General features: G+C 39.8%; 1 protein-coding gene across 1 annotated transcript; it reads left to right on the top strand.

Moving 5' to 3' along the window:
* The first annotated feature begins 1,730 nt into the window (after nucleotides 1-1,730).
* Nucleotides 1,731-18,816, top strand: hdlbpa (high density lipoprotein binding protein a). Its single transcript, XM_012919543.3, has 28 exons — nucleotides 1,731-1,881; nucleotides 5,519-5,590; nucleotides 8,588-8,702; nucleotides 8,793-8,959; nucleotides 10,468-10,683; nucleotides 10,769-10,975; nucleotides 11,089-11,304; nucleotides 11,516-11,722; nucleotides 11,812-11,919; nucleotides 12,006-12,110; nucleotides 12,409-12,487; nucleotides 12,569-12,708; nucleotides 12,788-12,892; nucleotides 13,052-13,165; nucleotides 13,275-13,361; nucleotides 13,458-13,589; nucleotides 13,705-13,923; nucleotides 14,245-14,466; nucleotides 14,553-14,771; nucleotides 14,856-14,994; nucleotides 15,223-15,374; nucleotides 15,454-15,558; nucleotides 15,642-15,776; nucleotides 16,065-16,208; nucleotides 16,337-16,516; nucleotides 16,783-16,899; nucleotides 16,985-17,125; nucleotides 17,237-18,816. The coding sequence occupies exons 3-28, from the start codon at nucleotides 8,627-8,629 to the stop codon at nucleotides 17,324-17,326; spliced, it is 3,822 nt and encodes a 1,273-aa protein (XP_012774997.1). The 5' UTR covers nucleotides 1,731-1,881; nucleotides 5,519-5,590; nucleotides 8,588-8,626; the 3' UTR covers nucleotides 17,327-18,816.
* Nucleotides 18,817-23,424: the final 4,608 nt, after the last annotated feature.

Here is a 23,424-nt window from a genome sequence, read left to right on the forward strand (position 1 = left end):
CTGACATTCACACCTATGAATCAATTAAACTATCCCCACCAGCTGCATGTCTTTGGACTGTAGGAGGAAGCCGGAGTACCCGGGGAGAACCCACACAAACACGGGGAGAACAAACTCCACACTGATGGTGGAACTGAACTCAGGACCTTCTTGCTGTGAGGCAACTGTGCTACCACCGTGCTACCGTGCTGCTGTGGTTAGAATCATAACCACAAAATTTAAAATAATAATAAAAATTAATTAAACTCTCACCAGTTACTTTTTTTTTGTTTGTTTTTTTCTTTAAATTGCAGAAATTTCCTTCATTTATGCCTAATATTTATTTCATTTGAACAACAGCCATCTCACGGCGCTTTAGTAGGGCCAAGAGCCTATAATATCTGAGAGAAAAACAAAAACTCAGATGATTACATATGAGTTGTTTTTGGGATTGTATGAAGGAAAAAAGACAAAGTTTAAAAAAAGAAGGAGGAGGAGGAGGAATGTAAAGAGGGAAGTGGAGAAGGTAGGCTTAGTGTATAAGAAGTCCCCCAGTAGCTGAGTCTTTATAGCAGCATAACTGAGGGATGGTTCAGGGTCACCTTTTTAAGCCCTAATCTTAAGAGATGACCTGGGTGACTGAGAACCTACACAGATAATCTAGCACTAACTAATCTTTATCAAACAGGAAAGGTTTGAGCTTAATCTTAAAAATAAAAATGCTGTCTGTCTCCTGAATCCAAACTGGGAGCTGGCTCTGCAGAGGAGGGGCCTGACAGCTGAAAACTCAGCTTCCCATTCTACTTTTGGAAATGGTAAATGGCCTGTATTTGTATAGTGCTTTACTAGTCCCTAAGGACTCCAAAGCGCTTTACATATTCAGTCATCCACCCATTCACATTCACACACTGGTGATTTACATTTACTTTGTTACAACTTTGCAATTAAAATGGATGGAAAAACTGATATGCATTTTTTTTCTGCACAATTGAACTATATCGCATATTTGGAATTGTTAGTTGACCTACGCATGTCTTTGGATGGTGGGAAGAAACCAGAGTGCCCAAAGAGAATCCATGCAGGTTCATGCAGAACAGGGAAACTTCACATAAAGGCCTGAAGATTAGAATCCAGGACCTTCTTGGTGTGTCTCCCTTCTTATTTATTATATTATTATAATATATGATTGTATATCATTGTTGCTGATTATATAAACAAAATGTAATAACAATGTAATTAAAAATGATAACAAAGACTTGCACTTAATTAGGCAGGATTCACATAGCACTTTGAGAACGGGCCCCTATGTGTAGAAGCATGAATGGGGTACATGGTGTAGCCTATAGATAAGGGACCACTCTGTGCTACCTGAGATAAAGAAGACTTCGAAAAACGTGTGTATTTTATGTTTGAGTGAATTAATATTAATGAGTTATGGCAATTTTCCTTTGGGGAAGGTCAAAACCTCTTTGGTAGGTCCCCAATTATTTTATATGTAAGAAACACTTATGAGTTAAATGTTATACTGATCACTTACTTAAAAGCCCTGTTTATTTCATATTTAAATGTGATATTGATAATAACAAATGAATTTGTAGTTGTTATTTCATTTTATTAATTTATATTTTAATTTAGCGGGACTTTGAACTGTTTAGAAGAGAGGACAACTTTAATCCCGTTTTTTATCACATGATTTTCTTGCTCAGTGTGATCAAAGTTCAGAACTTATACTGCTGGAGATGAGAAGAAGTTATTTGTAACCAGACTCTCTGGAGTGACGTTGGAGGACGTGATTGGTGGGCGGTTCTGGTATATATCCGTCCGGCTTCCATCCCACCTTCTCGCCAGTGGAATTTCATCTCAGCTTCTGCACCTTCAGGGCAGACGAGAACATAAAAATAAGTAAGTACTTTTTAGTTTCCTCCTGAACGTGACTATATCCTCTTTACACATGACTTCAGTTTTTTATGCCATAGCTGTGCTCGTTAAAAGCGGACAGTTTTCCCATGAACCCAGATCGTTATAGCGTGCTCTGGCCTGACTCCGTGTCATTTCTCCCGTGCTCAGCTGTATGCCTACGTGGACTTAGCCAGCTAGAAGAACCAACTGTATTCGAAGCTAACATTAGCACGCTAGCTAAAGGCTCTCAGTTCAACTAGTTTTAACGAGCTCAGCAGTGTTGGCTAAAACATATAAAAACGACAACACATCGGGTTGAGAATGTGTTCAGAATTACGGTACTGTTTTAGTTGTTGATTCGCTGCCATCTTAATGCTGTTAGCTGTTTTGAGGCACAGCCTGAAGTTGTGTGTGGGTCTCGTTGAGCTAACTTCACCATTAGCTGAGGGGCTACGTGTCACACGCCGCATTCAAAGTTTTTAGCAAGTTTGCTAACCGGCTAAGGGTTTGGATTCAGTAATCCGTGACTCACTGATTATCCCGGTGAATATCCCACCTCAGATAGGAGACCCATATATTTACAGTAACCCCGACAGTAGGGACAGTGTTAGTTTGTCTCGATCTCTTACATTTTTTTTTAATGGTTGACCAATGTTAGCCAAATGACGGCAGCTAGCATTAACTAAAATGTGTCGTTGGCAGCTGTCAGCTTTTGGTTAACTTGATATCGTGTTAGCTGGCAGTCACACTAACCAGCCTCTTAAATCCTTAATCTGGGATTGGGGTATAATGTCATAAAGGCTCGAAGGTTGTCATGCTGAAGCTAATGGGAGTTTAACTAGCAAAGGCGAGCCAGGCACTCTGAACTTGTTAGCAGTTCGTTAGTACAAGTTGTCTCCAATACGTAACGTAAAATGTCATTTAGCTGCATTACACTGGTTTAAACTAGTAATAAGTCTAATTAATGGTTGCTACAGCTGTACCCGTGGCATGTTTATTTAATGTTCTGGGGTCTCTCTGGTGAATGCTCTCCACTTACACTCTTATTTTGGTTTTAGGCTACACATTTTTTCTTTCCTTGTTGTTGTGTTTTTTGTTTTTTGTTTTTTTTTTAAAGAAAAAAACAACCTCTTAAATTCTTTATCTTGTATAATTGCATTAATAAACATTATTAAATTGCACAGGCTCTGCTGGAAGAAGCGGTTCACTTGTATGGTTTTAATATTGACTGTGTTATAGTGTGTAGTTAAAAAAAAAAAATGAAAGAATTTGCTGATATCTCGGAGGAGAAGGCAAAGTAATTTGTCCTGACAGTTGAGGAATTTGCATGTTTCATTTCAAGTAACGGATGTATACTGTGGTTACATGTGAAGAGGTGACGGCTCCAGGACAACTTCAAGTATAAAAAGAATCTCATTGCTTAGCACTGTAAATATGTGGCCTCCGTCTGGGTCACGATCCTGTTTCTGGACCCCCCTTTTCTTTCCTTTTCTTTTTTTGAGCAGACTTTTTACTCTGGAATTGCCAAAGTTGTGCCAAAACACACTTGCGCTTTAGTGCTGTGGCAGCTATTTGTTGAACCAAACTGCTAATCAAAAGGCCTCTGGCCTTTCAAGGGCAAGTATCATATCAGGCCAGTTCTTTCTTTTCCAAGGAAAATTTGTTCAAAGAAAAGGGTTTCCTGAATCCTGTTGCTATTCTGGAGTGCTCTCCGTATTGCATATAGACTGGTCCTATACCTGCTTACCTCCAGCAGATGATTTAAAAAAGATAATAGTGGTGTCCTGATACACAAAGTGACGATATCATGAGCATGCCTTAAACATTTGTTATTTCTAACAACCACTTTATGGCTGTGTAGAAGCCTATAGAAAAACAAGTCCTTTCTGTGTGGCATTTGTAAATGCCTGTTGACTTTACTGTGGATAATTTCGGATCATACTGAAACTGAACATTTTGTAAATGATATTGTAAATTATGGCATCTGAAGCAATCAGACTTCCAATTTATGTTAATTAATAAATGGCGACTACAAATGTAACTTACCCTGTTTACATAAGAACTCTGCCAAATCAACCATGTGGAGCTATCTGCTGGGGCGATCCTTTGTGGAAAAAAGGAAGCAGACAAAAGTATCTTTCGTTTGCATAGTGTCCAGACTATGCTTTCAGGCTCTTGGAAATACTCCTGACACTGGTTTAGTTTATAAACTGATCAGATAGAAGCTGAGACATTTTGAAGACGTTCCTCAAATACCCATGTTGGATTGGGTCTGATTAGTTTGAGCATGCATCAAGACATCATTGGTAGGCTCACTTGCATTTGTAATTTCATCCTTATTGCTTGGTACTCCCACCCACTGAGATGCCGTCCTCTGACATGTCGTCCCATTTGCTTTGCAACAAGTCAGCCAAAGTTTTCCTCCGCCCTGACCGCCTTATGCTGGTGTTGCTTTCAGAGAAGTGTATTCCTTTTCAGTTCCACCTTATTGTTTCTTCACACAAAGAAATCTCAGGTCTTCTTGCCAATGCGGTTCCTTTTTCCTCTTCCTTATGGTTTTTCTATGAGCAGCCAAACCTCTGCACCCTGTAACACCAGCACGTGAATGGTCAATTAGATAAATGTACAGGCGTTTTTTGGGGGGACTCTTTATTAGAAACTGTTTTGGGCTTGTGATTTGTCTTCCAAATAAAAACATAAGTGCTAAGCTTTATTAACAGCAGCTGTACACGGCCATTCTATCACTAGTCGCTTTAATAATATTAATGAGAACAGGCCACATGTTGTCACTTCTGCCAACGCTAACAAAGGGAGCTAGAAACCTACTTTTTAGTGCGTCTTCTTATAATATTGGGCTTTCCAAAGAAAGTGCCTGGCAGATCGTACACCTCTTCCCAAACAACACTCGTTGAGTTAATAACATTCATCCTATGGGAGTCTGTCCACACCTCAGTGGAAAATTTGACTGTTTCCAAGGGTTGTTGAGCAAGTGAGGAAATCTGTGACATCAAACTAGCGAAATGAATCCCAAGTGTTTCTGAGACCTCAGCACAGCCATGTCAATAAGGACATTTAATGCGAATTGTTCACTGTGTGCTTTTACAGGCTCTTGCATGAGAGCGTGATAGCCTGGTTACCTGGCTCACACACAGCAGCTTCATCACTTGCCAGCTCTGTCCTTTTTGTACGACAAGGCAGCGTCCTGATTATGAAAGCCAGATGCTTGTTGAGGAGAGCGAGCTCCAGCGGCAGCTATGCTTTACTGCTGTTCACTAATGCATTTCTTGGCATCTGCTTTATCTGAACATTTCTTAATTTACCATTTGGTTTCAGCCATGAGTTGGCAGTGTTTATCTTACTGGGCTCATCAGAACCACAACTATAACAAAATGTGCAATTAGGCCTGACGAGTGGATATGTCTGTGAAGCATGAGTATGTTTTTTCTTTTTCCTTATATTGGCTCTGTTTGTAATCAGTATCCACTATTACTGTGCAATTTAATGATCTACATTTTAAATGCAGGTCATGGTGTAAGACTCATACACAGACGTTTATCTGAAAACATGGTTTTCTTTGTGGATTTAAACTGAGGTCCCAGACTTTTTAACAGTTGTTTTTTTTTCTTTTTCTGCTTTCTAGGCAAAAGCTGGCAGGCTGACGGGAGCTTTCATCTTTACAGGACGGATTATCTGGTAACTGACCATTTAGCTGGTAAGTTTGTACAGTTTTTATATTGGCACTTACTTTTGCCAACATAACATTAAGTTGTCTTCTTCTTTTTTTTTTTTTTTTTCTTTCTTTAAGTTATTTAGACAGTTTTACTCAAATATTCACTGATTAGTGAGTAATTATGGCCTCCAACAAAATGATACATTGTCATGAACTTAGAATTAATGCATTAAAAATGCATCGGCGCAGGCCCTGGTTTGTGGAAGCAGCCAGGTTTTGCCTCCATTTTTAATACAGTAGTGCTGTTCTACCTAATCACTTGTGTATAAACAGCTGCCACATACATGGTACAACTAGTTTAATTTAACAATCGCAAATACATTTTTCAAACCATAATAAGCCTTTAAGTTTTGTACATGTATTTTGTATCTGTCCTCCCGCATTTCCTTAACCTCCTCACTTCAAGCCCCATCTCCTGAACTGTGTCAGGGTTCTAACACAAATGTGCAAAAATATGCTTATTTATTCATAATGTCGTCGTAATTACTAGTTATCAGATTAGATATACGATCCTCTCATCTCCGTTTGGCTGATAATGAGACTGCTAAACAGTAGCTGGTTTTAAGTTAACATTATGGCAGCTAGCATGAGTCCTTAAAAATCACTCTCCCTCTGATAAACGGTTTGATCACATTCTCACATTACAGGAGTTTATTCGGTAAGAGTCCAGGTCCAACAATTTTGGCTGTTTAGTTAGGATCTCCTAAATAACTCACCTCAGTATCCTTATCATCAGACTCTTTTCACAAAGTTTTACAGCCTCACCCAGAGTAAATAGACATGGACACCCATCATATTGACAATCAAAGTAAACAGCAGACTGACTGCCTACGACTGCAAACAGATGATCGTTACAGTTTTTTTTTTTTTTTTTTTTTTTTTTTCTTTTTCTTCCTTCCCCTCATGGATAACTTTGGATTTGGATCACTGGTGCTTTAAATTTTTTTGCAGTGAAACACTTCAAAGTTACCTGACAGCTTCACTTAAAATAAGTTTCCAGGCCAAGAATGATCAGTTGTAACCGTAAAGAGATTTAATTTATAGTGCCGCTAATGAGCAGTGGGCACAAGAAGTTTATGCAGTCTGACAAGGAGGAGGCCCCACTGCAAGGGTGTTCATAGAGCAGCTAAACACACAGCCACATGGAAGCAAATTTCCCACAATTTACAGATCGATGACAAAACAAAGTCAGGATGTAGTCTTTATGCTTTCAGATGAATTTCAGTCACGCTTGGGAGGGGAAACTCCTCACTGAAGCAACTTGCATTCCTGTGCTTTGGCTAGAATTGATGTTTGTCTACAAAACAAGAAGAACGAGGTGATGGCTTTGGCTGATATCAAGTTTCATCATTGATGGTTAAACCGAACTGACCTGTAGTTGGAACACAGAGTGCAGTTGTTGTTTTTAATGGAACTCTATCATCAACTTCGTTTATAATTCAGAAAGCCGAAACGTCAACAAGATCAATTAATTTCATTTTGTTTTTTTAAAATAACTGTTATAGATAAGCGGATTGGCCTTGTGGTTTCTTTCTTGGAAAGAATTATTGGTTCAAAGATCCTAGACGGGGCTGCTGAGCTTTATGTTGGCGGATTTTTGCTTTAATCCTATCCAGCGTGGACATGCAGAGGGGTCAGTGGGGTAAAATCCTCTTAACCTTGCAGCCTTGTCACTTGGCTACATTTCTTAGAATAGAACTGGAGAAGATGGTTGAACAGAGTTCCTGTTGGAAAAACAAAATGTGCTGTAGCTGCAGCCCCGCCCACACCACCGCTCTGCTAGGACGTAATCTCTTCAGTTACTCCCCACTTAGACTCGGCATACATTAGCAAAGTGCTGACGTGTGAATGTGATGAGTGACTATTCTGTCGCACATGGCTTTCTCTGATAAATGTAGATTAGATAAAGGTGAACATCCCAAAGTCCGTGTGTGATAAGCTTGTTTAGCACATTAAACTGTGCTTGTGACACTTTCACCACTTGAAACAAGGGCCTTGCTAAAATTGCCTGTGAGTGCATGCAAAACTCAGTTTCTTGGTTAAACAAAGAGTGCATTATAGCTATCACTGTCACTGCTGTTATGCAAATTACATACACAGGGCTAACTAACTGGTTCAATCCAAAAAGTTAAAACCCAGAGACTTATAGTGAAGTGTTGTAACGAGCATGCACCAGTATAATGTTTTCCAATACAATACCAGTATTCTAGCTTTGGGTGTCTGCGGTTAGGAGGGTTATATTAATAAGTTGTATTTATCATTGGGAGAAAGAAACAGGGATTCATTTAAAAAAAAAAAAGAAAAAAAAATGCATCAGAATAAAAATGTGCTGAATTGGTAATTATTGATACAATAAATGAAAACAGGCTGAAGATAAAAACCATGGAAAAATAAAATTCAACTGGCTTCATTCACCTAAATTATTTGCTCTAGTCTCCTTTCAGCTCAGTGTGAGTCATAAGGCTGCAGACTGCCAGTTCACCTCACACATTTACGCTCATGGTGCTGTTATAAGTGCAGTGCAAGTTTAACACTGAACAAACATCCTTGATTACTAATCTTTTATGTAATGTTTGTCTGATGAAACATGACTGAATGTGAATGAGGGAGAGAGAAGCTGACTCGTCGAAGCTTTTCAGCTAACTCAGCCAGTTTTGAACTAGAGTAAAGGAAACAAACAAACTTCAGCACACAGAAAAGTTATTGTAGCAGGTTATTCTAGCTGCTACGGTTGACACAGGACGAAGTAAAAACAGAACGACAGAGAACTGAGCGACCTCCATTTCGAGCATCAGCTCTGTCCATCCTTAATTTCTACAAATCAGAAAGAAATCCGACGACATCTCTTGTATGAACGAGGTGAATTTGAGAAAAAGCTCAAAATGAGCAGACTACGTCTCCTTTGAGACTTGTATATGTATTTTCTTGCTATGTGTACTGTTACTAAGCTTGTGAAGATGACGTAAGCTCTTCTTTTAGTGGCACACTCGGACTCCGTGTTAACGTGGGATTTCGACCATGAGCTCAGTCGCTGTACTTACGCAGGAAACCTTCAATGCGCACCGCAGTGGGCTTTTGCCAGAGCAGGGTGGTGGTGAGTATTTGGACATAAGACTCTATGGCCTGTAAAATGCAAGCCGAGCCACAAGTGGCTTCATGGTGTATGTCTTTCCTATGTGCACAGCTGCTGTGGCAGGACCCAGTGCTGGAGAGGATGAGGAAGCCCTTCCTACCTACAAGGAAGCCTTCCCACCTCTCCCCGAGAAGGCGGCCCAACCTGAGGGGACCCAGGAAACTTCCAGCGCCTGGGCATCAAAGATCCGTCCTCTCAAGTCTTCGATTATCACCCAGGTACAACTTCTCCTTTGAAATAGTAATGCAGTTATAGAACTTTTTTTTTTTTTTTTTTTTTTTTTTTTTTTTTTAAGAGTCTGCCACAGGATCTTAATTATATGATTTGAAAGTAAATGACAAAGACATTAATTAAGAGTTTACTACATGCATTATATATTTAGAGATATGTGTAGCAATAGGAGACTTAAATAATCAAATGACAAATATGATCCTTCCATGTAAGTGGATTGTAGTTGTGTATGTCAAAGCTAAAATGTCTGTTTCCTGCTGATGATGGATTCTTCTCCACTGGGCATGGCAGCTGTTTCTGTGTACAGGGCGACACTGGATGTTGTAAAAAGACGAACCTTTAAGAAGGGTTTTCCTCCTCGTCGTGTAATAACTGTCTCTGTATGTTCTGTGACACTAGTGGTTGGTACGAAGACGGCATGCTCTGCGACACGCAGCAGTAAACATGGTGAAATAAACAACCATAGCACAGACACATACAGCTACAGTGACACAGGAAGCCTTATCAGTCATTTAGAATCAATTAAAGAAATGATTACCCATAAATAGCAGGAGATTTGTGTGACTCAAACGGTTATCTGTGGAAATTAGGCTTCTGTAAGCAAGTCAGGAGAAAAACTGACTCAAAGCTTTAAAAAGCATCGGAGGGTCAAATTTTTTTTTTCTTGTTCTTTCCAGATTCTTCTGGAAAATGACTTAATTGATTAAACTTGGGGAGGAGAGAGCTTGAGCCTTATCTAACGGCCTTGATTTAAATAGTGCAGAAGCATGTGCCACTTGGCTCCCTAAATAACAATGCATTTGTTATACATCTGTTAGGCTAACGTTAGTAATGCTAGCACTGCAGATTTATTTATTTAATTTTTTTCCCTGTGCAGGTTAACGTGAGCCTGTGTTGTTAGTCATGTTATTTACTCTTCTTCTAAGCTTTCAGCAGTCTAAGCACTCCGCTGGTTGATAGGGACATCATCAGTCTTACTTCCCACTTGCCTGTTTCATAACTTGCCGTCCAAAAGTGGGTTGCTGTCGCCCGCTTCCGTCAGTGTGGGCAGCTAGCTGTGTTGACCCGATGGTTGACGGGTGTTGTACACAAAGAAAAGATGAATCATTAGTTTCCATGTCTAAATTTTTTGGTGCTGATTACTGCAGTGTTTAAATAAATCAGATGTCTACTTTAGGGTGGGGGGTGGGTGTGACTAGTGAATTAATGGATCATTATCTTTCCTTTTTAAATAAAATGTTTAATTCATTGGCATGTTTTCAGTATGATATAAAACGGAAGGAAAAACATTTATATTTGAGAATGAGAAGGGTTTTAGTAGAAGGAACATTTTTGTGTATTTTGGTTACAGATCTTGGTGAGGATTACCCGAGCTGGTGGTGTTCTATTTGAACGCATTTGTTTGCCTCACATTTTAGGTTTTCTTTGTGTCAAGCTAATCCTGTTTGTCACAGATTTTTATTTTTATTTTTTTACATGAACTATGTTTTCCTAGGTTTTCCATGTGCCGTTGGAGGAGCGCAAGTACAAGGACATCAACCAGTTTGGGGAAGGAGACCAAGCAAAGGTTTGCGTAGACATCATGCATAAGACCGGAGCGCACCTGGAACTCTCCTTAGCAAAAGATCAGGGTCTCTCCATCATGGTGTCTGGAAAGTTGGATGCCGTGATGAAGGCCCGTAAGGAGATTGTGTCCCGACTGCAGACTCAGGTTAAGAGATTTGCCTTTATTGGTTTTCTTAAATGATAAGTTGCAGACTGTGGTACCAAATTTGCCTTCTAATCTAAACCAACAGGCTTCAGCTAGTGTTGGCATCCCCAAGGAGCACCATCGTTTTGTCATTGGCAAAAACGGGGAGAAGCTTCAGGAGCTGGAGCTCAAGACTGCCACCAAAATCCAGATCCCACGACCTGACGACCTCAGCAACCAGATCAAGATCTCTGGTACCAAGGAGGGGCTGGAGAAGGCAAAGCATGAGATCCTGTTGATCTCTGCTGAGCAGGTAATTTACCACCTCACGCCAACACCTTTTTAAGGATATCTGTATATAATTTGTTCAAAGTTTGTTGTATAGCTCTTCCAAATCTGATACATTAGCAATTTTCCTCTTTTTAGGACAAGCGTGCTGTGGAGAGGGTGAACATTGAAAAAGCGTACCACCCATTCATCACCGGTGCCTACAATAAGCTAGTGGGCGAGATGATGCAAGAGACTGGTGCCCGCATCAATGTCCCCCCTCAGAGTGTGAATAAGACTGAGATCGTCATCACTGGGGAAAAGGAGCAGGTGGCCCTTGCTGTGACTAAGATCAAAAAGGTTTATGAAGACAAGGTATGCAAATAAGCACTGAGAAATTGTGTCCAGACTGCAGCAACAGTCAGATTTTCATATTTTTCTATAGCTGGTATTGCTGTTTATCATCTAGATTGACACCAGTAATCGTCCTGCCCTGCACATTGTGTTCCTTTGTCCAGATAAATGGAACAAAAAATGAAAATATTTACTTTGTGCAAAGTCCCTCACCTTCTTGTCTGTCTTGTAGAAAAAGAACACCACCACTATTGCTGTGGAGGTGAAGAAGTCTCAGCACAAATATGTGATCGGCCCCAAGGGAAACACCCTGCAGGAGATTCTGGATAGAACTGGCGTCTCAGTTGAGATCCCACCTTCTGACAGCAGCTCAGAAACTGTCATCCTTCGTGGAGAGCCCGACCGTCTGGGTCAGGCTCTCACTGAAGTTTATGCCAAGGTACATTTACCATGTGAAGACTGGTAATGTTAAGAGTTATTTAAACATATGAGAATTGAGGAGTAACGACAGCATTTTTCCTTCTACAGGCAAACAGTTACACTGTTTCCTCGGTCTCAGCTCCTTCTTGGCTTCATCGTTTCATTATTGGGAAGAAGGGCCAGAACTTGGCAAAGATCACTCAACAAATGCCCAAGGTGTGTTAAATGCTCTTAAATAAAGTACTTGTTTAATTTTTTTTTAAACCTGCTTTTGACTTCTGTCTCATGTATTTTGAATGAAGGTGCACATTGAGTTCACTGAGGGAGAAGACAAGATCACCCTGGAGGGTCCTATCAAAGATGTGCAAATGGTGCAAGGCCAGATTGAAGCCATGGTTACAGATTTGGTAAGTGTGTTGAATCTTTAGTCACACAGAAATTTGTCAGGCTATGTTTCTCCCTGAAATTGGCTGATAGGGAAGCCTGTCACCTCCCTGTGGCCTTGCACACGGTAATGAAAACTGTAAGCTTCAGCGAAATTTATACACTTGTGTTGTAAATTTTTGTAAAAGGCTGTAAATGTGTTTATTCCTGCTGTAAAGGTGAACATTTTTAAATGTTTAAATTTGAAGTCGTATCAAGTGAGAATGAGCAAACCTTAAGTGCTAGACAACAAGCTCCTCATGATTTTTGTTGTTTTGATAGGTAAGCCGAATGGACTACGCAGAGATTAGTGTGGATCCCAAATTCCACCGTCACCTGATTGGAAAAGGAGGTGTTAATAGTGAGTATATTGCTGTCAGATGCTGCAACAACAACAACAAGGAATGTTTTTCTGAAACAATGCATTTACTTATTAATTTAGTCAACCGGATCAAAGAGGTGCACAAGGTGACTGTCCGCATCCCCCCTGATAATGAAAAGAGCAACCTGATCCGCATTGAGGGGGATCCCCAGGGTGTGCAGGAAGCCAAGAAGGAGCTGCTAGAGCTTGCGTCACGCATGGTTAGTTCAAGCTTCAGTTTAGAGGCAAAATTCTGCAAATGATTTCCTGTTATGTCTCTAATTGCATGGTTTCATGTAGGAGAACGAGCGTACAAAGGACTTGATCATCGAACAACGTTTTCACAGGGCCATCATTGGCCAAAAAGGGGAGAAGATTAAGGAAGTGCGGGACAAATTCCCAGAGGTGAGCTGTAAATCATCATTGTGGTTGTTTCTCTGTTTTGTTTTGTTGTCCCCCCTTTTCTTTTTTCTTTTTTTTTTTTTTTTTTTCTCTCTCCCCTTCTTCTTCCCTCTGCTTTAACCTTGGAAAATTTACTCCCTTACCTCTAAATGTTTGTTCCAGGTCATCATTAACTTCCCTGACCCAGCACAGAAAAGTGACATTGTTCAACTTCGGGGCCCAAGAACTGAAGTAGAAAAATGTTCAAAGTTTATGAACAAGATAGTGGCTGAAATGGTAAATCTCAGTTTGACTTGAAGTTTAAAATGCTGTGCTAGTGTATTTGTATTTTATTGCAGCGTTGAAGTGTCATTAAGTGTTAACCTTCAGTGATTCCTTTGGTCAGGTGGAGAACAGCTATTCTGTCTCAGTCCCCATCTTCAAGCAGTTCCACAGAAACATCATTGGAAAAGGAGGGTCAAACATCAAGAAGGTACTGCACGTTTTCCGATTCTGAATTCACGTTAAATCGGCGTGTTAATTTATTTTAAGTTTGATTTGACACCTCCTTTATTTTTTTGCTTTGTAGATTCGAGAGGAAACGAACACCAAAATTGATCTGCCTGCTGAGAACAGCAATTCAGAGATGATTGTCATCACTGGGAAGAAGGCAAACTGTGAAGCAGCACGGACTCGGATCTTGGCCATTCAGAAGGATCTGGTAGGCACTCATTTTAGCATGTGTGGGGATTTTTATTTTTATTTTTTTTTAATTTAAACTAGGGTTGTTTTCAAATCTTGTCTTGTTTGCTTTAATAAATTGTCATGTTGTCCAGGCGAACATCTCAGAAGTGGATGTGTCCATTCCCTCGAAGCTGCACAACTCCTTGATTGGGTCGAAGGGACGTTTGGTGCGATCCATCATGGAGGAGTGTGGCGGCGTGCACATTCACTTTCCCACAGAGGGCTCAGGGATTGATAAGGTCACCATCAGAGGCCCTGCAGAGGAGGTGGAGAAAGCTAAGCAGCAGCTGCTTGCCTTGGCGGAGGAGAAGGTTTGTAAATATGTGTCTGAATTAAAGCTGAACTTTTGTTCAACTCATTGTTTTGAAGTTGTGGGGTGAAGAGAATGAGAAGGTAAAAAGGCAAAGAGCTCCTTTTGTATTAGCACATGCTGAGCATTTGTTTCGGTCATCCTTTTAGTCGCTCGCAAATGGCTAAGAAAATGTTTCTGAAGTTTGATTTGGTTAGTTATTATCCCATTATCAGGGAGTTCATGCATTTCAGTTGGAAAAAGACTTGAACAAAGACCTTATGTAGTTAAAAGCTACTTGTAATAAATGTCAGCCTAATTTTATCCATTTTGTTTTCCTTAGCAAACAAAGAGTCACACTGTTGAGCTGCATGCAAAACCAGAGTACCACAAATTCCTTATTGGGAAAGGTGGTGGAAACATCCGTAAGGTTCGTGACAGCACCGGCGCCAGAATCATCTTTCCCACCCCTGAGGACAAAGACCAGGAACTCATCACTGTGGTTGGCACCGAGGAAGCAGTACGGGATGCACAGAAAGAGCTGGAGGAACTCATCAAGAGTTTGGTAAGATTTCAAATGAGTTCTGTCAACAGTTGGATGAAATGAACCAACAATTCGGTTAATTTTATTTTTTATTTTTTGTGTTGCAGGACAATGTTGTTGAGGACACTATGAACGTTGACCCCAAGCATCATCGCTACTTTGTAGCCCGCCGTGGCCAAGTCCTTAGGGACCTTGCTGATGAGTATGGTGGGGTTATGGTGAGCTTCCCCCGCACAGCTTCTCAGAGTGATAAAGTTACCCTTAAAGGAGCCAAAGAGTGTGTGGAAGCTGCCAAAAAACGCATGCAGGAGATTGTGGAGGACTTGGTTAGTAGTGTTTTGTTAAGGGAAGTCTTTCTGTTTATTCTCCTCTTTGAAATGTAACAAGCTTTTCTTCTTTTTATTTTTCAGGAGGCTCAAGTGACTATGGAGTGTGTAATTCCTCAGAAGTTCCACCGTTCAATCATGGGTCCTAAGGGCTCACGGATCCAGCAGATCACTAGAGATCACAACGTGCAGATCAAGTTCCCAGAACGCGAGGACCCACAAGGTAAATAGTAAAGACCTGCAGTGTGTCTATTACTTTAGTTTCTGTCTTAATATAACTTTCATTATGAGAACATTGATATTTTTATTTATTTTTAAGTAACACTTTATTTATAAATAAATAAAATAATTGTACTTAGTTTTGAAACTGATGGTTGATATTTTTAGCCAACAAAAAGCATTTGGGCATGTACATTTATTTATTTTTTTGAATACTCTGATTTTCTTTTAGCTGCACCTCCTGCTGAGGCTCCTGTCCAGGAGAATGGAGAAGCTGACGGTGAAGTGAAGGAGCCAGTTGATCCCAACGCGCCCAAGAAGTGCGATGTGATTATAATTTCTGGACGCAAAGAGCGGTGCGAGGCTGCCATCGAAGCACTGAAGGTTGGACTTCATATTCAAGCTCAGGAATGTTAAAAAGCAACTTTTTGAAGAACTACAGCTAACTGTCTTCCTTCTTTAGGCCCTGGTTCCTGTAACTATTGAGGTGGAAGTGCCTTTTGAGCTTCATCGCTACATCATTGGACAGAAAGGAAGTGGAATTCGCAAGATGATGGAGGATTTTGAGGTGTGTTGCAGATGTCTTTATAGGAATGAAGGAGCCTTGATGTTTTACTGGATATTTGATCTGGCATCACTGTCTCTCTCCAGGTTAATATTCAAGTGCCTGCTCCTGAGCAGCAGTCTGATAAAATCGCCATCACCGGCTTGGCCAGTCTTCTCGACCGCGCCAAAGAGGGCCTCTTGGAGCGCGTCAAAGAGCTGCAGGCCGAGCAGGAGGATCGGGTTAGTATTTGCTTACTAAAATGCATCAATTGTGGCACTTAATGTGTGTTGAGGCTGAACTATGGTGTCTTTATTTCTGTGTTGACGATTTATAGTCAAATGGTGCACTAATCTTTTCAGATTAGCTCAAAGGGCACCCTTATCATAATCCTCAAGTGAACAAAGGGCTTAATAATTAGTCTTATCTTAGGCAAACATCAGGTTGAGTAGTAGTGGGAAATGGCCAGCTGTCAGACTTTATGAAATTCCAACCCAACATTTTGCCACCTTTTCTCAAACCCTCTGCAGGCACTCAGGAGCTTCAAGCTGACCATCACTGTGGACCCCAAGTATCACCCCAAGATAATCGGCCGCAAGGGTGCCATTATTACAAACATCCGCACTGAGCATGATGTTAACATCCAGTTCCCAGAGAAGAATGATGAAAACCAGGTATGTCTATGGCTTATGGTATTAAATCGAAATGGGCTTCCTGATAATGGTGCTCGATATCGGGCCAGATGCTTGGTATAAGGGTGTTTTTGTTTTTTTTTTAAATTAATTCTGCTGTGTCTCCATAGGATCAGATTACTATTACAGGGTATGAGCACAAAGCCATAGCTGCACGAGATGCCATTCAGGCCATCGTGGATGAGCTGGAAGAGATGATCTCTGAGGACATCACCCTGGACAGCAGGGTCCATGCTCGCATCATTGGCGCCCGTGGCAAGGGCATTCGCAAGATCATGGATGAGTTTAAGGTTAGGATGGTGAAACGAGAAGGTGTAGGTAGCTGCTCTACAAATCTGTGTATAATGACAGAGACAAAGAGGTGTGGGGGGAAAATCCTCTCCCCCCCACACAAAAAAAACTATCAGAAGGGAAAAGGTTAAACCTGCCAGACAGCACAGTCACAGCTGTGCACACATACAGAAATGAATGATATTGTAATTAGTGGAATAGGTCATTCCAAATACTGCACTTTCTGTATTCTTACAAACTTTAACTTCTCTTTTAAACTCTTCAGGTTGATCTCAGGTTTCCCCAGAGTGGAGCTGCAGACCCAAACCTCGTGACAGTCACCGGTCGCCCTGAGCTTGTGGATGAAGCCATCGACCATCTCCTCAACCTGGAAGAGGAATACGTAAGCTTCCCTCTCCAGATAATGTCCAAAACAAAAAGTGCTTTGTGTGAGTTAATTGGTACTTACACAGTTTGTTTTGTGTCAGATGGCAGATGTTGTGGAAAATGAGGCAAAGATGGCTTATATGAGGCCTTCTGGCAGTAGCGCTGCTGCCGCCGACGAACAGCGTGGCCCATCCAAAGGCTTCGTGGTGAGGGAGGCTCCCTGGGCTACTGCCAATGAGAAGGTGAGGGTCTTCTAATATCAAGGTCAAAAATCTGCAAAGTGGTCACGCCCTTTTCTTTTTAAATCCTCATTTTCCTTAATTTTTTTTTTTTTTTTTTTTCCTACCCTTAAGGCCCCTGATATGAGCAGCTCTGAAGATTTCCCAAGCTTTGGAGCCCCAGTGGCAACCAAGGCCTCACCCTGGGGACCAAAGCGCTTCTAAGCCGTGCTGCTACAGACGGGCCTGAAATTAACCAACACAATCTACCCCGTTATTCTCCCCAACCCCCTCTTGACCTGGACTGACCGCTGACCCTAAAAGTCTTCAGTTCTAAGACTGTCATCCTTCTGTCTACTTATCTCGGTCTAGCCTCGCAGATTCAGTCTAAAAGTGTTCTAAGATACTGTAATTGACTTGTGAGCTCTGTTTCTGCATTAAATACTGTCTTATGCTTAAAAAAAACAAACAAAAAAAACAACCCATTGTTACGGTGAAGTCTACAGTCTGTAAAAGACCGATGTTTAAATGTTGATTAGACAAGACATTTCATTGTGGTTTGAACTGTTATACCAAATTCAGTGGTGGCCAGACATGAGGTTCTTTTTATTTTATTTTTAAATTTTTTTTTAAAATTTAATTTAATTTAATTTTTTTTTTTTTTTGAGCTGCCCTTATCTTAGTTGCCTTCGCAGGGTGGGGTGAAGCAATTGAATTGCTGCTGGTGACCTATTCAGACATGAAGCCTGACCAGCGAGGCCAGCTGTTTCAGTATCCCACCCCTCTCCTGCCTTATTCATGTAGCTGCGTGAAAATTGTCAGTCATTAGCCCTCAAGCACACTCTAGTGGTTGTCCTCCGTCACGTCGTTCCATTTGCTTGTAACTGTGCTTCTGTGTATACTGTCAAGTAGTGGCATGTACCTTGTAGCCTTATGAATTGGTGAACTTTTCAAAGGGGGTGTGGGAGTGGAGGAAGGGTAGGGAAGGGGGCGGGGGGTGGTTTTAGCCAGTGCAGAATGGCACCTACTCAAACTGCCAGATGCTTGGAGATCATGCCAGAACTAAACCTCTTGCAACACTAGGCCTAGAGCTCCAACGTATCCAACCTCACACTAACTGTTGGACCTATATATTTTTTTTTTCTTTTCATTTTTCTTTTTTTTTCTTTTCTTTTTTTGACATTCAAAAGTAAGTCACTCTACAAAATAAAATGACTGTGTGTTTGTGATCAAAACGGCAGACCATCGTGTGCCAACTACCTGTCTAGTGATGTCCTGTGTTACTCATCCTCTGTATTGGGTCAGTGTCCAGTCCTTTTGTCTTCCAGTTGCTATGCAGATTGCTCTGTTAAATAGCAATGGCCCTTTTTATTTTTAATCAGCCTTACAACTAGAAAGATACAAACCAGGTAGAGATGATGTTGAGGTGCATTTTTAATGGACAACTGGAAGGTATGTCTATTGTTTCCTCAAACTCTCGGGACAGTCCCGCCCCCCCCCCCCCCCCCCCCACCTCTCCTCCTCAATTACTAGTTTACTTTGCTCGAGTGCAGATTTAGCTTGTCAGCTGCTAATTCAGCATCTAGCATCAGCCTACCTTGGTTTCTATCCTCCTAGTATTGAATGAAAGATTATGCAAATACCATTGAAGTGAACGGTTATGGATGACACTGGAAAAGAAATTGTCCAAAAAAGTCAATAAAAATTGAAAATGCTCTGTGCTTCTAATTTTTCAATGAACTCTCACACACAGAAAACACGATCAATATAATAATCTGCCCATGCCATGCATGGAGACTCATCGAGATTGTTTTCTCTTTTCTAATTTGATGTCTGTGGTGATCTAAAACTAGGTGCAACGTTAGTCAGATATTGTATTAATGAACAATAACATGATTCCTAATATTCAGAGCAAAAATCCCAGGAATTGTATCACTACTTCGGTCTTATTTTACCAAATTTAACAGTTTTAAAGTCACCAGAATTTATGTTTTTATAAATAACCTAATGAGAAATCCCTTCATTGTTGGTGTTTATCCTGTTAAAATAATGTGATGTTCAGGTCCCGGAGATGTCACAGCATATCTTTACTAGGCAGCAACGGTGATGCAAAACTTAGTGCTCATCATGGTGTTACATAAAAACAAACAAGCAAACAACAACAAAAAACAATTTCAACAAAAAGTGCAAAAATAAAGTCACAGAATATAGGTAAAACATTTCACGTTCATCAAATAATAAGAAAATTTATTTTAAGCCACAGATTTATCAATAAGCCAAAAAAGAAAAATCCAGGCAGAAGATGAGCCTGATTATTGGTAAAAAAAAATAAAAATAAAAAAAAAATAAAAAAGACTTTTCATAACTTGTTTTGAGCTGCTATCCCATATGGTGATCCAAACCTTTAAAGTTTACCCCAAATGCCAGTTTTTAGCTTTTCTCCAGTTTATTAAAATAAAACACATCAAACTTCCAGGGTATCAGTGCTTGTTTCTATTCCTCTAATGTCATAGACATGAAACTGGTGTAGTTGTACTGTTGAAACTACAATACCTGTGATACTGATACCTGTGATACTGATGAAATCAAAAGGTTATTACAGAAAAATGCTTATCAGAAATCAGGTGTTGTCATCAGACTGTGACATAAAATGAATCTGGTTGTCTTCAGACCTGGAAATTTGATGTTGAGTTCTGACAAAAATAAACAAAAAATGAGCACATTTAAAACGTTTGGCCTGTAGTTTGGAAAACACTCATTTTATGAGGGCAAAATTTTGTCCTCATAGTATGAACTAATGCAAAAAACGGGCTGACTCTGAGGGGGTCAGGTGGGAAATGGAACCATCTTTGTAGTCCTTACTCTTTTCTGAGTCTGGGCAAATGTGTGAAACAGCGCCCCCTGGGTTGTAAAGGCTGATAAAAATCAAATGGCCTCAAACGAGAGTAGGGTTGAATTGATGAATTGTAGCAAGGTGAGTTCATAAGCATTAAATAAATAAGAATAATATAGTTACAGTTGAGGTCAGTCTATAACTGTGGATGGGAAGGTCTTGGGACGGAGCGGTCACACGTTACCTGAAACAAGCCTGGAATTGTTAGCTAGCTAACATCAGCGTTCTGTTTGCTAACAAAAGCTTTGGACAACTTCCAGCTGTATCGAGTTTATTTTATTTATTTATTTTTTCAATAAAATCGTCGGACGTAACATAGTGTGGATCCTTCCTCATGAAAGACACAAAAGTGGACGGGACATCAATAAAGTGAGTAAAAGTATCTCTTCTCAGTTTGTGGTCACCTGGTCACACCTGTGGCTGAGTGTGAATTTAACTACGTCTGTTTATTTGTTATTGTTCGTATCACACGTCTTCGTTGGGTTTTAGTAATATGCTGACGGTAATTTGTGATTTAAGCCAGAACACAGTGTATTTAAAAAAAAGCTTTAAGAAAGCAGAAACAAACAAACAAACAAACCCAAAATATAATGACAACACAAAACAGCTCAAGTTGGTAAAAAAAAAGAAAAGAAATACTAGGAAGTAGTGAAATAAAATAAATAAAAATTAAATAAAAAAATTAAATAAAATACAACTAAAAGTCAGGGGAGTGGTTGAATGTGTTACAATAAGGAGCTCAACAAGGTTACAATCTAGAGTAAATAAATTTTTATTTTAATAAATAAAAATGGAAATAAAATTATATCAAAACTTAATATCTTCAATTAAAAAATGTTCGATTTTCTTGCTGCTTCATATTCTGTCCTTCATTAACAAAAAAACAAACAAAAAATACTGTGTTCAGTTTCACTTAAATGCAGGTCAATAAAACGGCACCAACACACTATCGTGTTCATTCATGACAGTTTCGGTTCATGTTTTTCATATAGTTGTCTGGGCTCCATGTCCAGTGGTTCTGTGCCCCATCAGAAACAACGTGCCCCTCAGTTTGAGAACCACTAATATGACAGAAAAGTGTTGAGAAAGAGCAGGGTTGAATAAACTATTGACATAAGCGAACAGATAATTCACTGCCAGACTGATGTGGAGGACTTCCTGTGTTTGTCTGTGAAGATTCTCAGTCACTTCCTGTGTTTGTCAAATACACCTGAAAGGTAAACTAAAAATGTTATTTAGTGTGATGGCCAGCATCATACCGAAAAGATAAAATCTATAAAATTAGTTTGTTCAGTTTGCTGTTTGTTATTGAATTTGCTGATAGAGCAGTATATTAGGGGTGGGGGAAAAAATCGATTCTGTGTAGTATCGTGATATTTTGTTTGCTAATAATGTATCGATACAGGGACAGCAGAAATCGATATTTTGTTACAAAAAAAGTTTTGTTGATCCTTTTTCTGAGCAAGAATCCTGACATTCCTTCACTGTCCAAATGTGTTTAACTTTTTTTTGGCAGCAATAAACATGACAGTTTACTTATTTTAATTTAAGACATGTTTTATTTTAATTAAGTTTAAAACTTTTTTATTTAATGTAAAATTATATTTTGTTTTAATTTACTTTCAAATTCTTCAGTTGCTGAAGGGGCTGCATAGTTTTCATAAATTGCATAGTTCAGAATAGCTAAGTTGGACTAGACTGTAATACAAACCGTTCAGTTTGTCAACAATAAAACTGACTGAAATGAGAGAAAGACTGAGTGCGAGACTTTGATATTAGATAAAATGAATATTGATAAAGTTTACCTTTATGTACAGAATCTGAATATCGCAAAATATTTTTAAAAAATTGCAATAATATCGTATCGTGCGTTAAGTATTGTGATAATATCGTATCGTGGGATGTATGGTGATTCCCACCTCTACAGTATATACATATATGAGAAATATTCACCACAATGTAGAGCAGACGACAAAGAAACTAAATGTAGGGCAAAGATGATGTGTGTTAGATAATTTGAGGAACGATATCGGTGCTAAGAGGTCGTGTAAATCCTAATAGGAAACACTGTTGGTGTCACCATTATCAGGTCATTGTTTTGGAAATCCTCCTTCCTATTGATGCTCCTGAAAACTACTGAAAAAGGTAGTTTGTAATCACTGTTGAGTATTCCTCTGCTGAGCTCTTTCAGTATCACAAGGTTCAGAGCTCTCCTCCCTTTCGTGGATTACATGTGTACATGTTTGTGAACAGGCAGCAAAGAAATGGAGATGAATGTTTTCCTCCCTCCCCGGTCTCCTCTTGAAAGCTGATAGTCGCACTTTCAACACTCATGAAGCGCTCCTGTGTTTGAAAGGAGCAACGTAAAGCTCTCACCAGAGCTCTGAGGCATAATCATGACACAATTAAGATAATTTCCCAACCACTGCTGGTGGCAAGAAAAGCAATTTTTACGCCTTGTAATCGAGTCTGGCTGTCAGATTAAGATAGCAGGTGATTTGAGGGAAATTGTCTTGGCTAACTCTTTGGAGTGGGATCCAGGTGGCCTCAGGTATCTCTTTGCCCATTGAGGTTGCCTGGAAGGTAATGCAGGTTTGATTTTGAAAATGAAAGAAACATTTGAGTGGTGGATTTGTGTCTCTGGGCATTTGTCATCTTATTACCTGCCTCTGCTGCCATCTACTCCTGCATCTTGCCACATGAAAGAGCCAAGTGGCCCGTTATCTCTCTCACACTTTCTTTCTCTGTTTCCCCTTTTCTGTCTCCGACTTGCCATCCAATGACAAACTCCAAATTTGACCCATACTGTATGAGATTACCACATGTGGGGGTTGGAAATCTTGGTCAATGTTAGCTTCTTGTGGTTGATTTTTCAGCCATTTTGGTTTTTAGGAATGTCAGAATGGAAAAAAAAATGCTGTCCTACTTGGTCAAATGGATCTGGTTTTGGATCATGGCAAGTTAACTACTTCAAACAATACAATTTAAATATCTGTAACAATTATTTGATTAATTCAGCCAACTGACAAACTAATCAGGAAGTATTAAAAGCAAAAAACCAAAAATGACAACAATAATCCAAAGAAATATAACGTAATGATTTTCAAATAATCATTAAGTTATAAATGGTCTTCGTATTTCTTATCTTAAAATGTACTTTTCCCCCTTGTTTCCATCATTGCCTGGCAGTTTGTAACATGCTGCTACATCCAAAAGGTAATGCACCTTGAAGCTGTTTGCCAGCCAGCAAAAATAGACGAACAGCTGCTCGCAACCAGGTGGCAAGATTAGATATTGCCTCTGTACATGCAAAGCCAAAGATGGCTACTGTGGAGCTTCTTCAAAAATATAAATGAGAATGAAGTCCAGTCCAAACCAGGTGAAGCTACCATGTTACAAGTTTACACCAACTATGTACACTATCGTTTGA

The sequence above is a fragment of the Maylandia zebra genome, linkage group LG23 (assembly GCF_041146795.1).
Source record: "Maylandia zebra isolate NMK-2024a linkage group LG23, Mzebra_GT3a, whole genome shotgun sequence".
Lineage (NCBI taxonomy): Eukaryota > Metazoa > Chordata > Actinopteri > Cichliformes > Cichlidae > Maylandia > Maylandia zebra.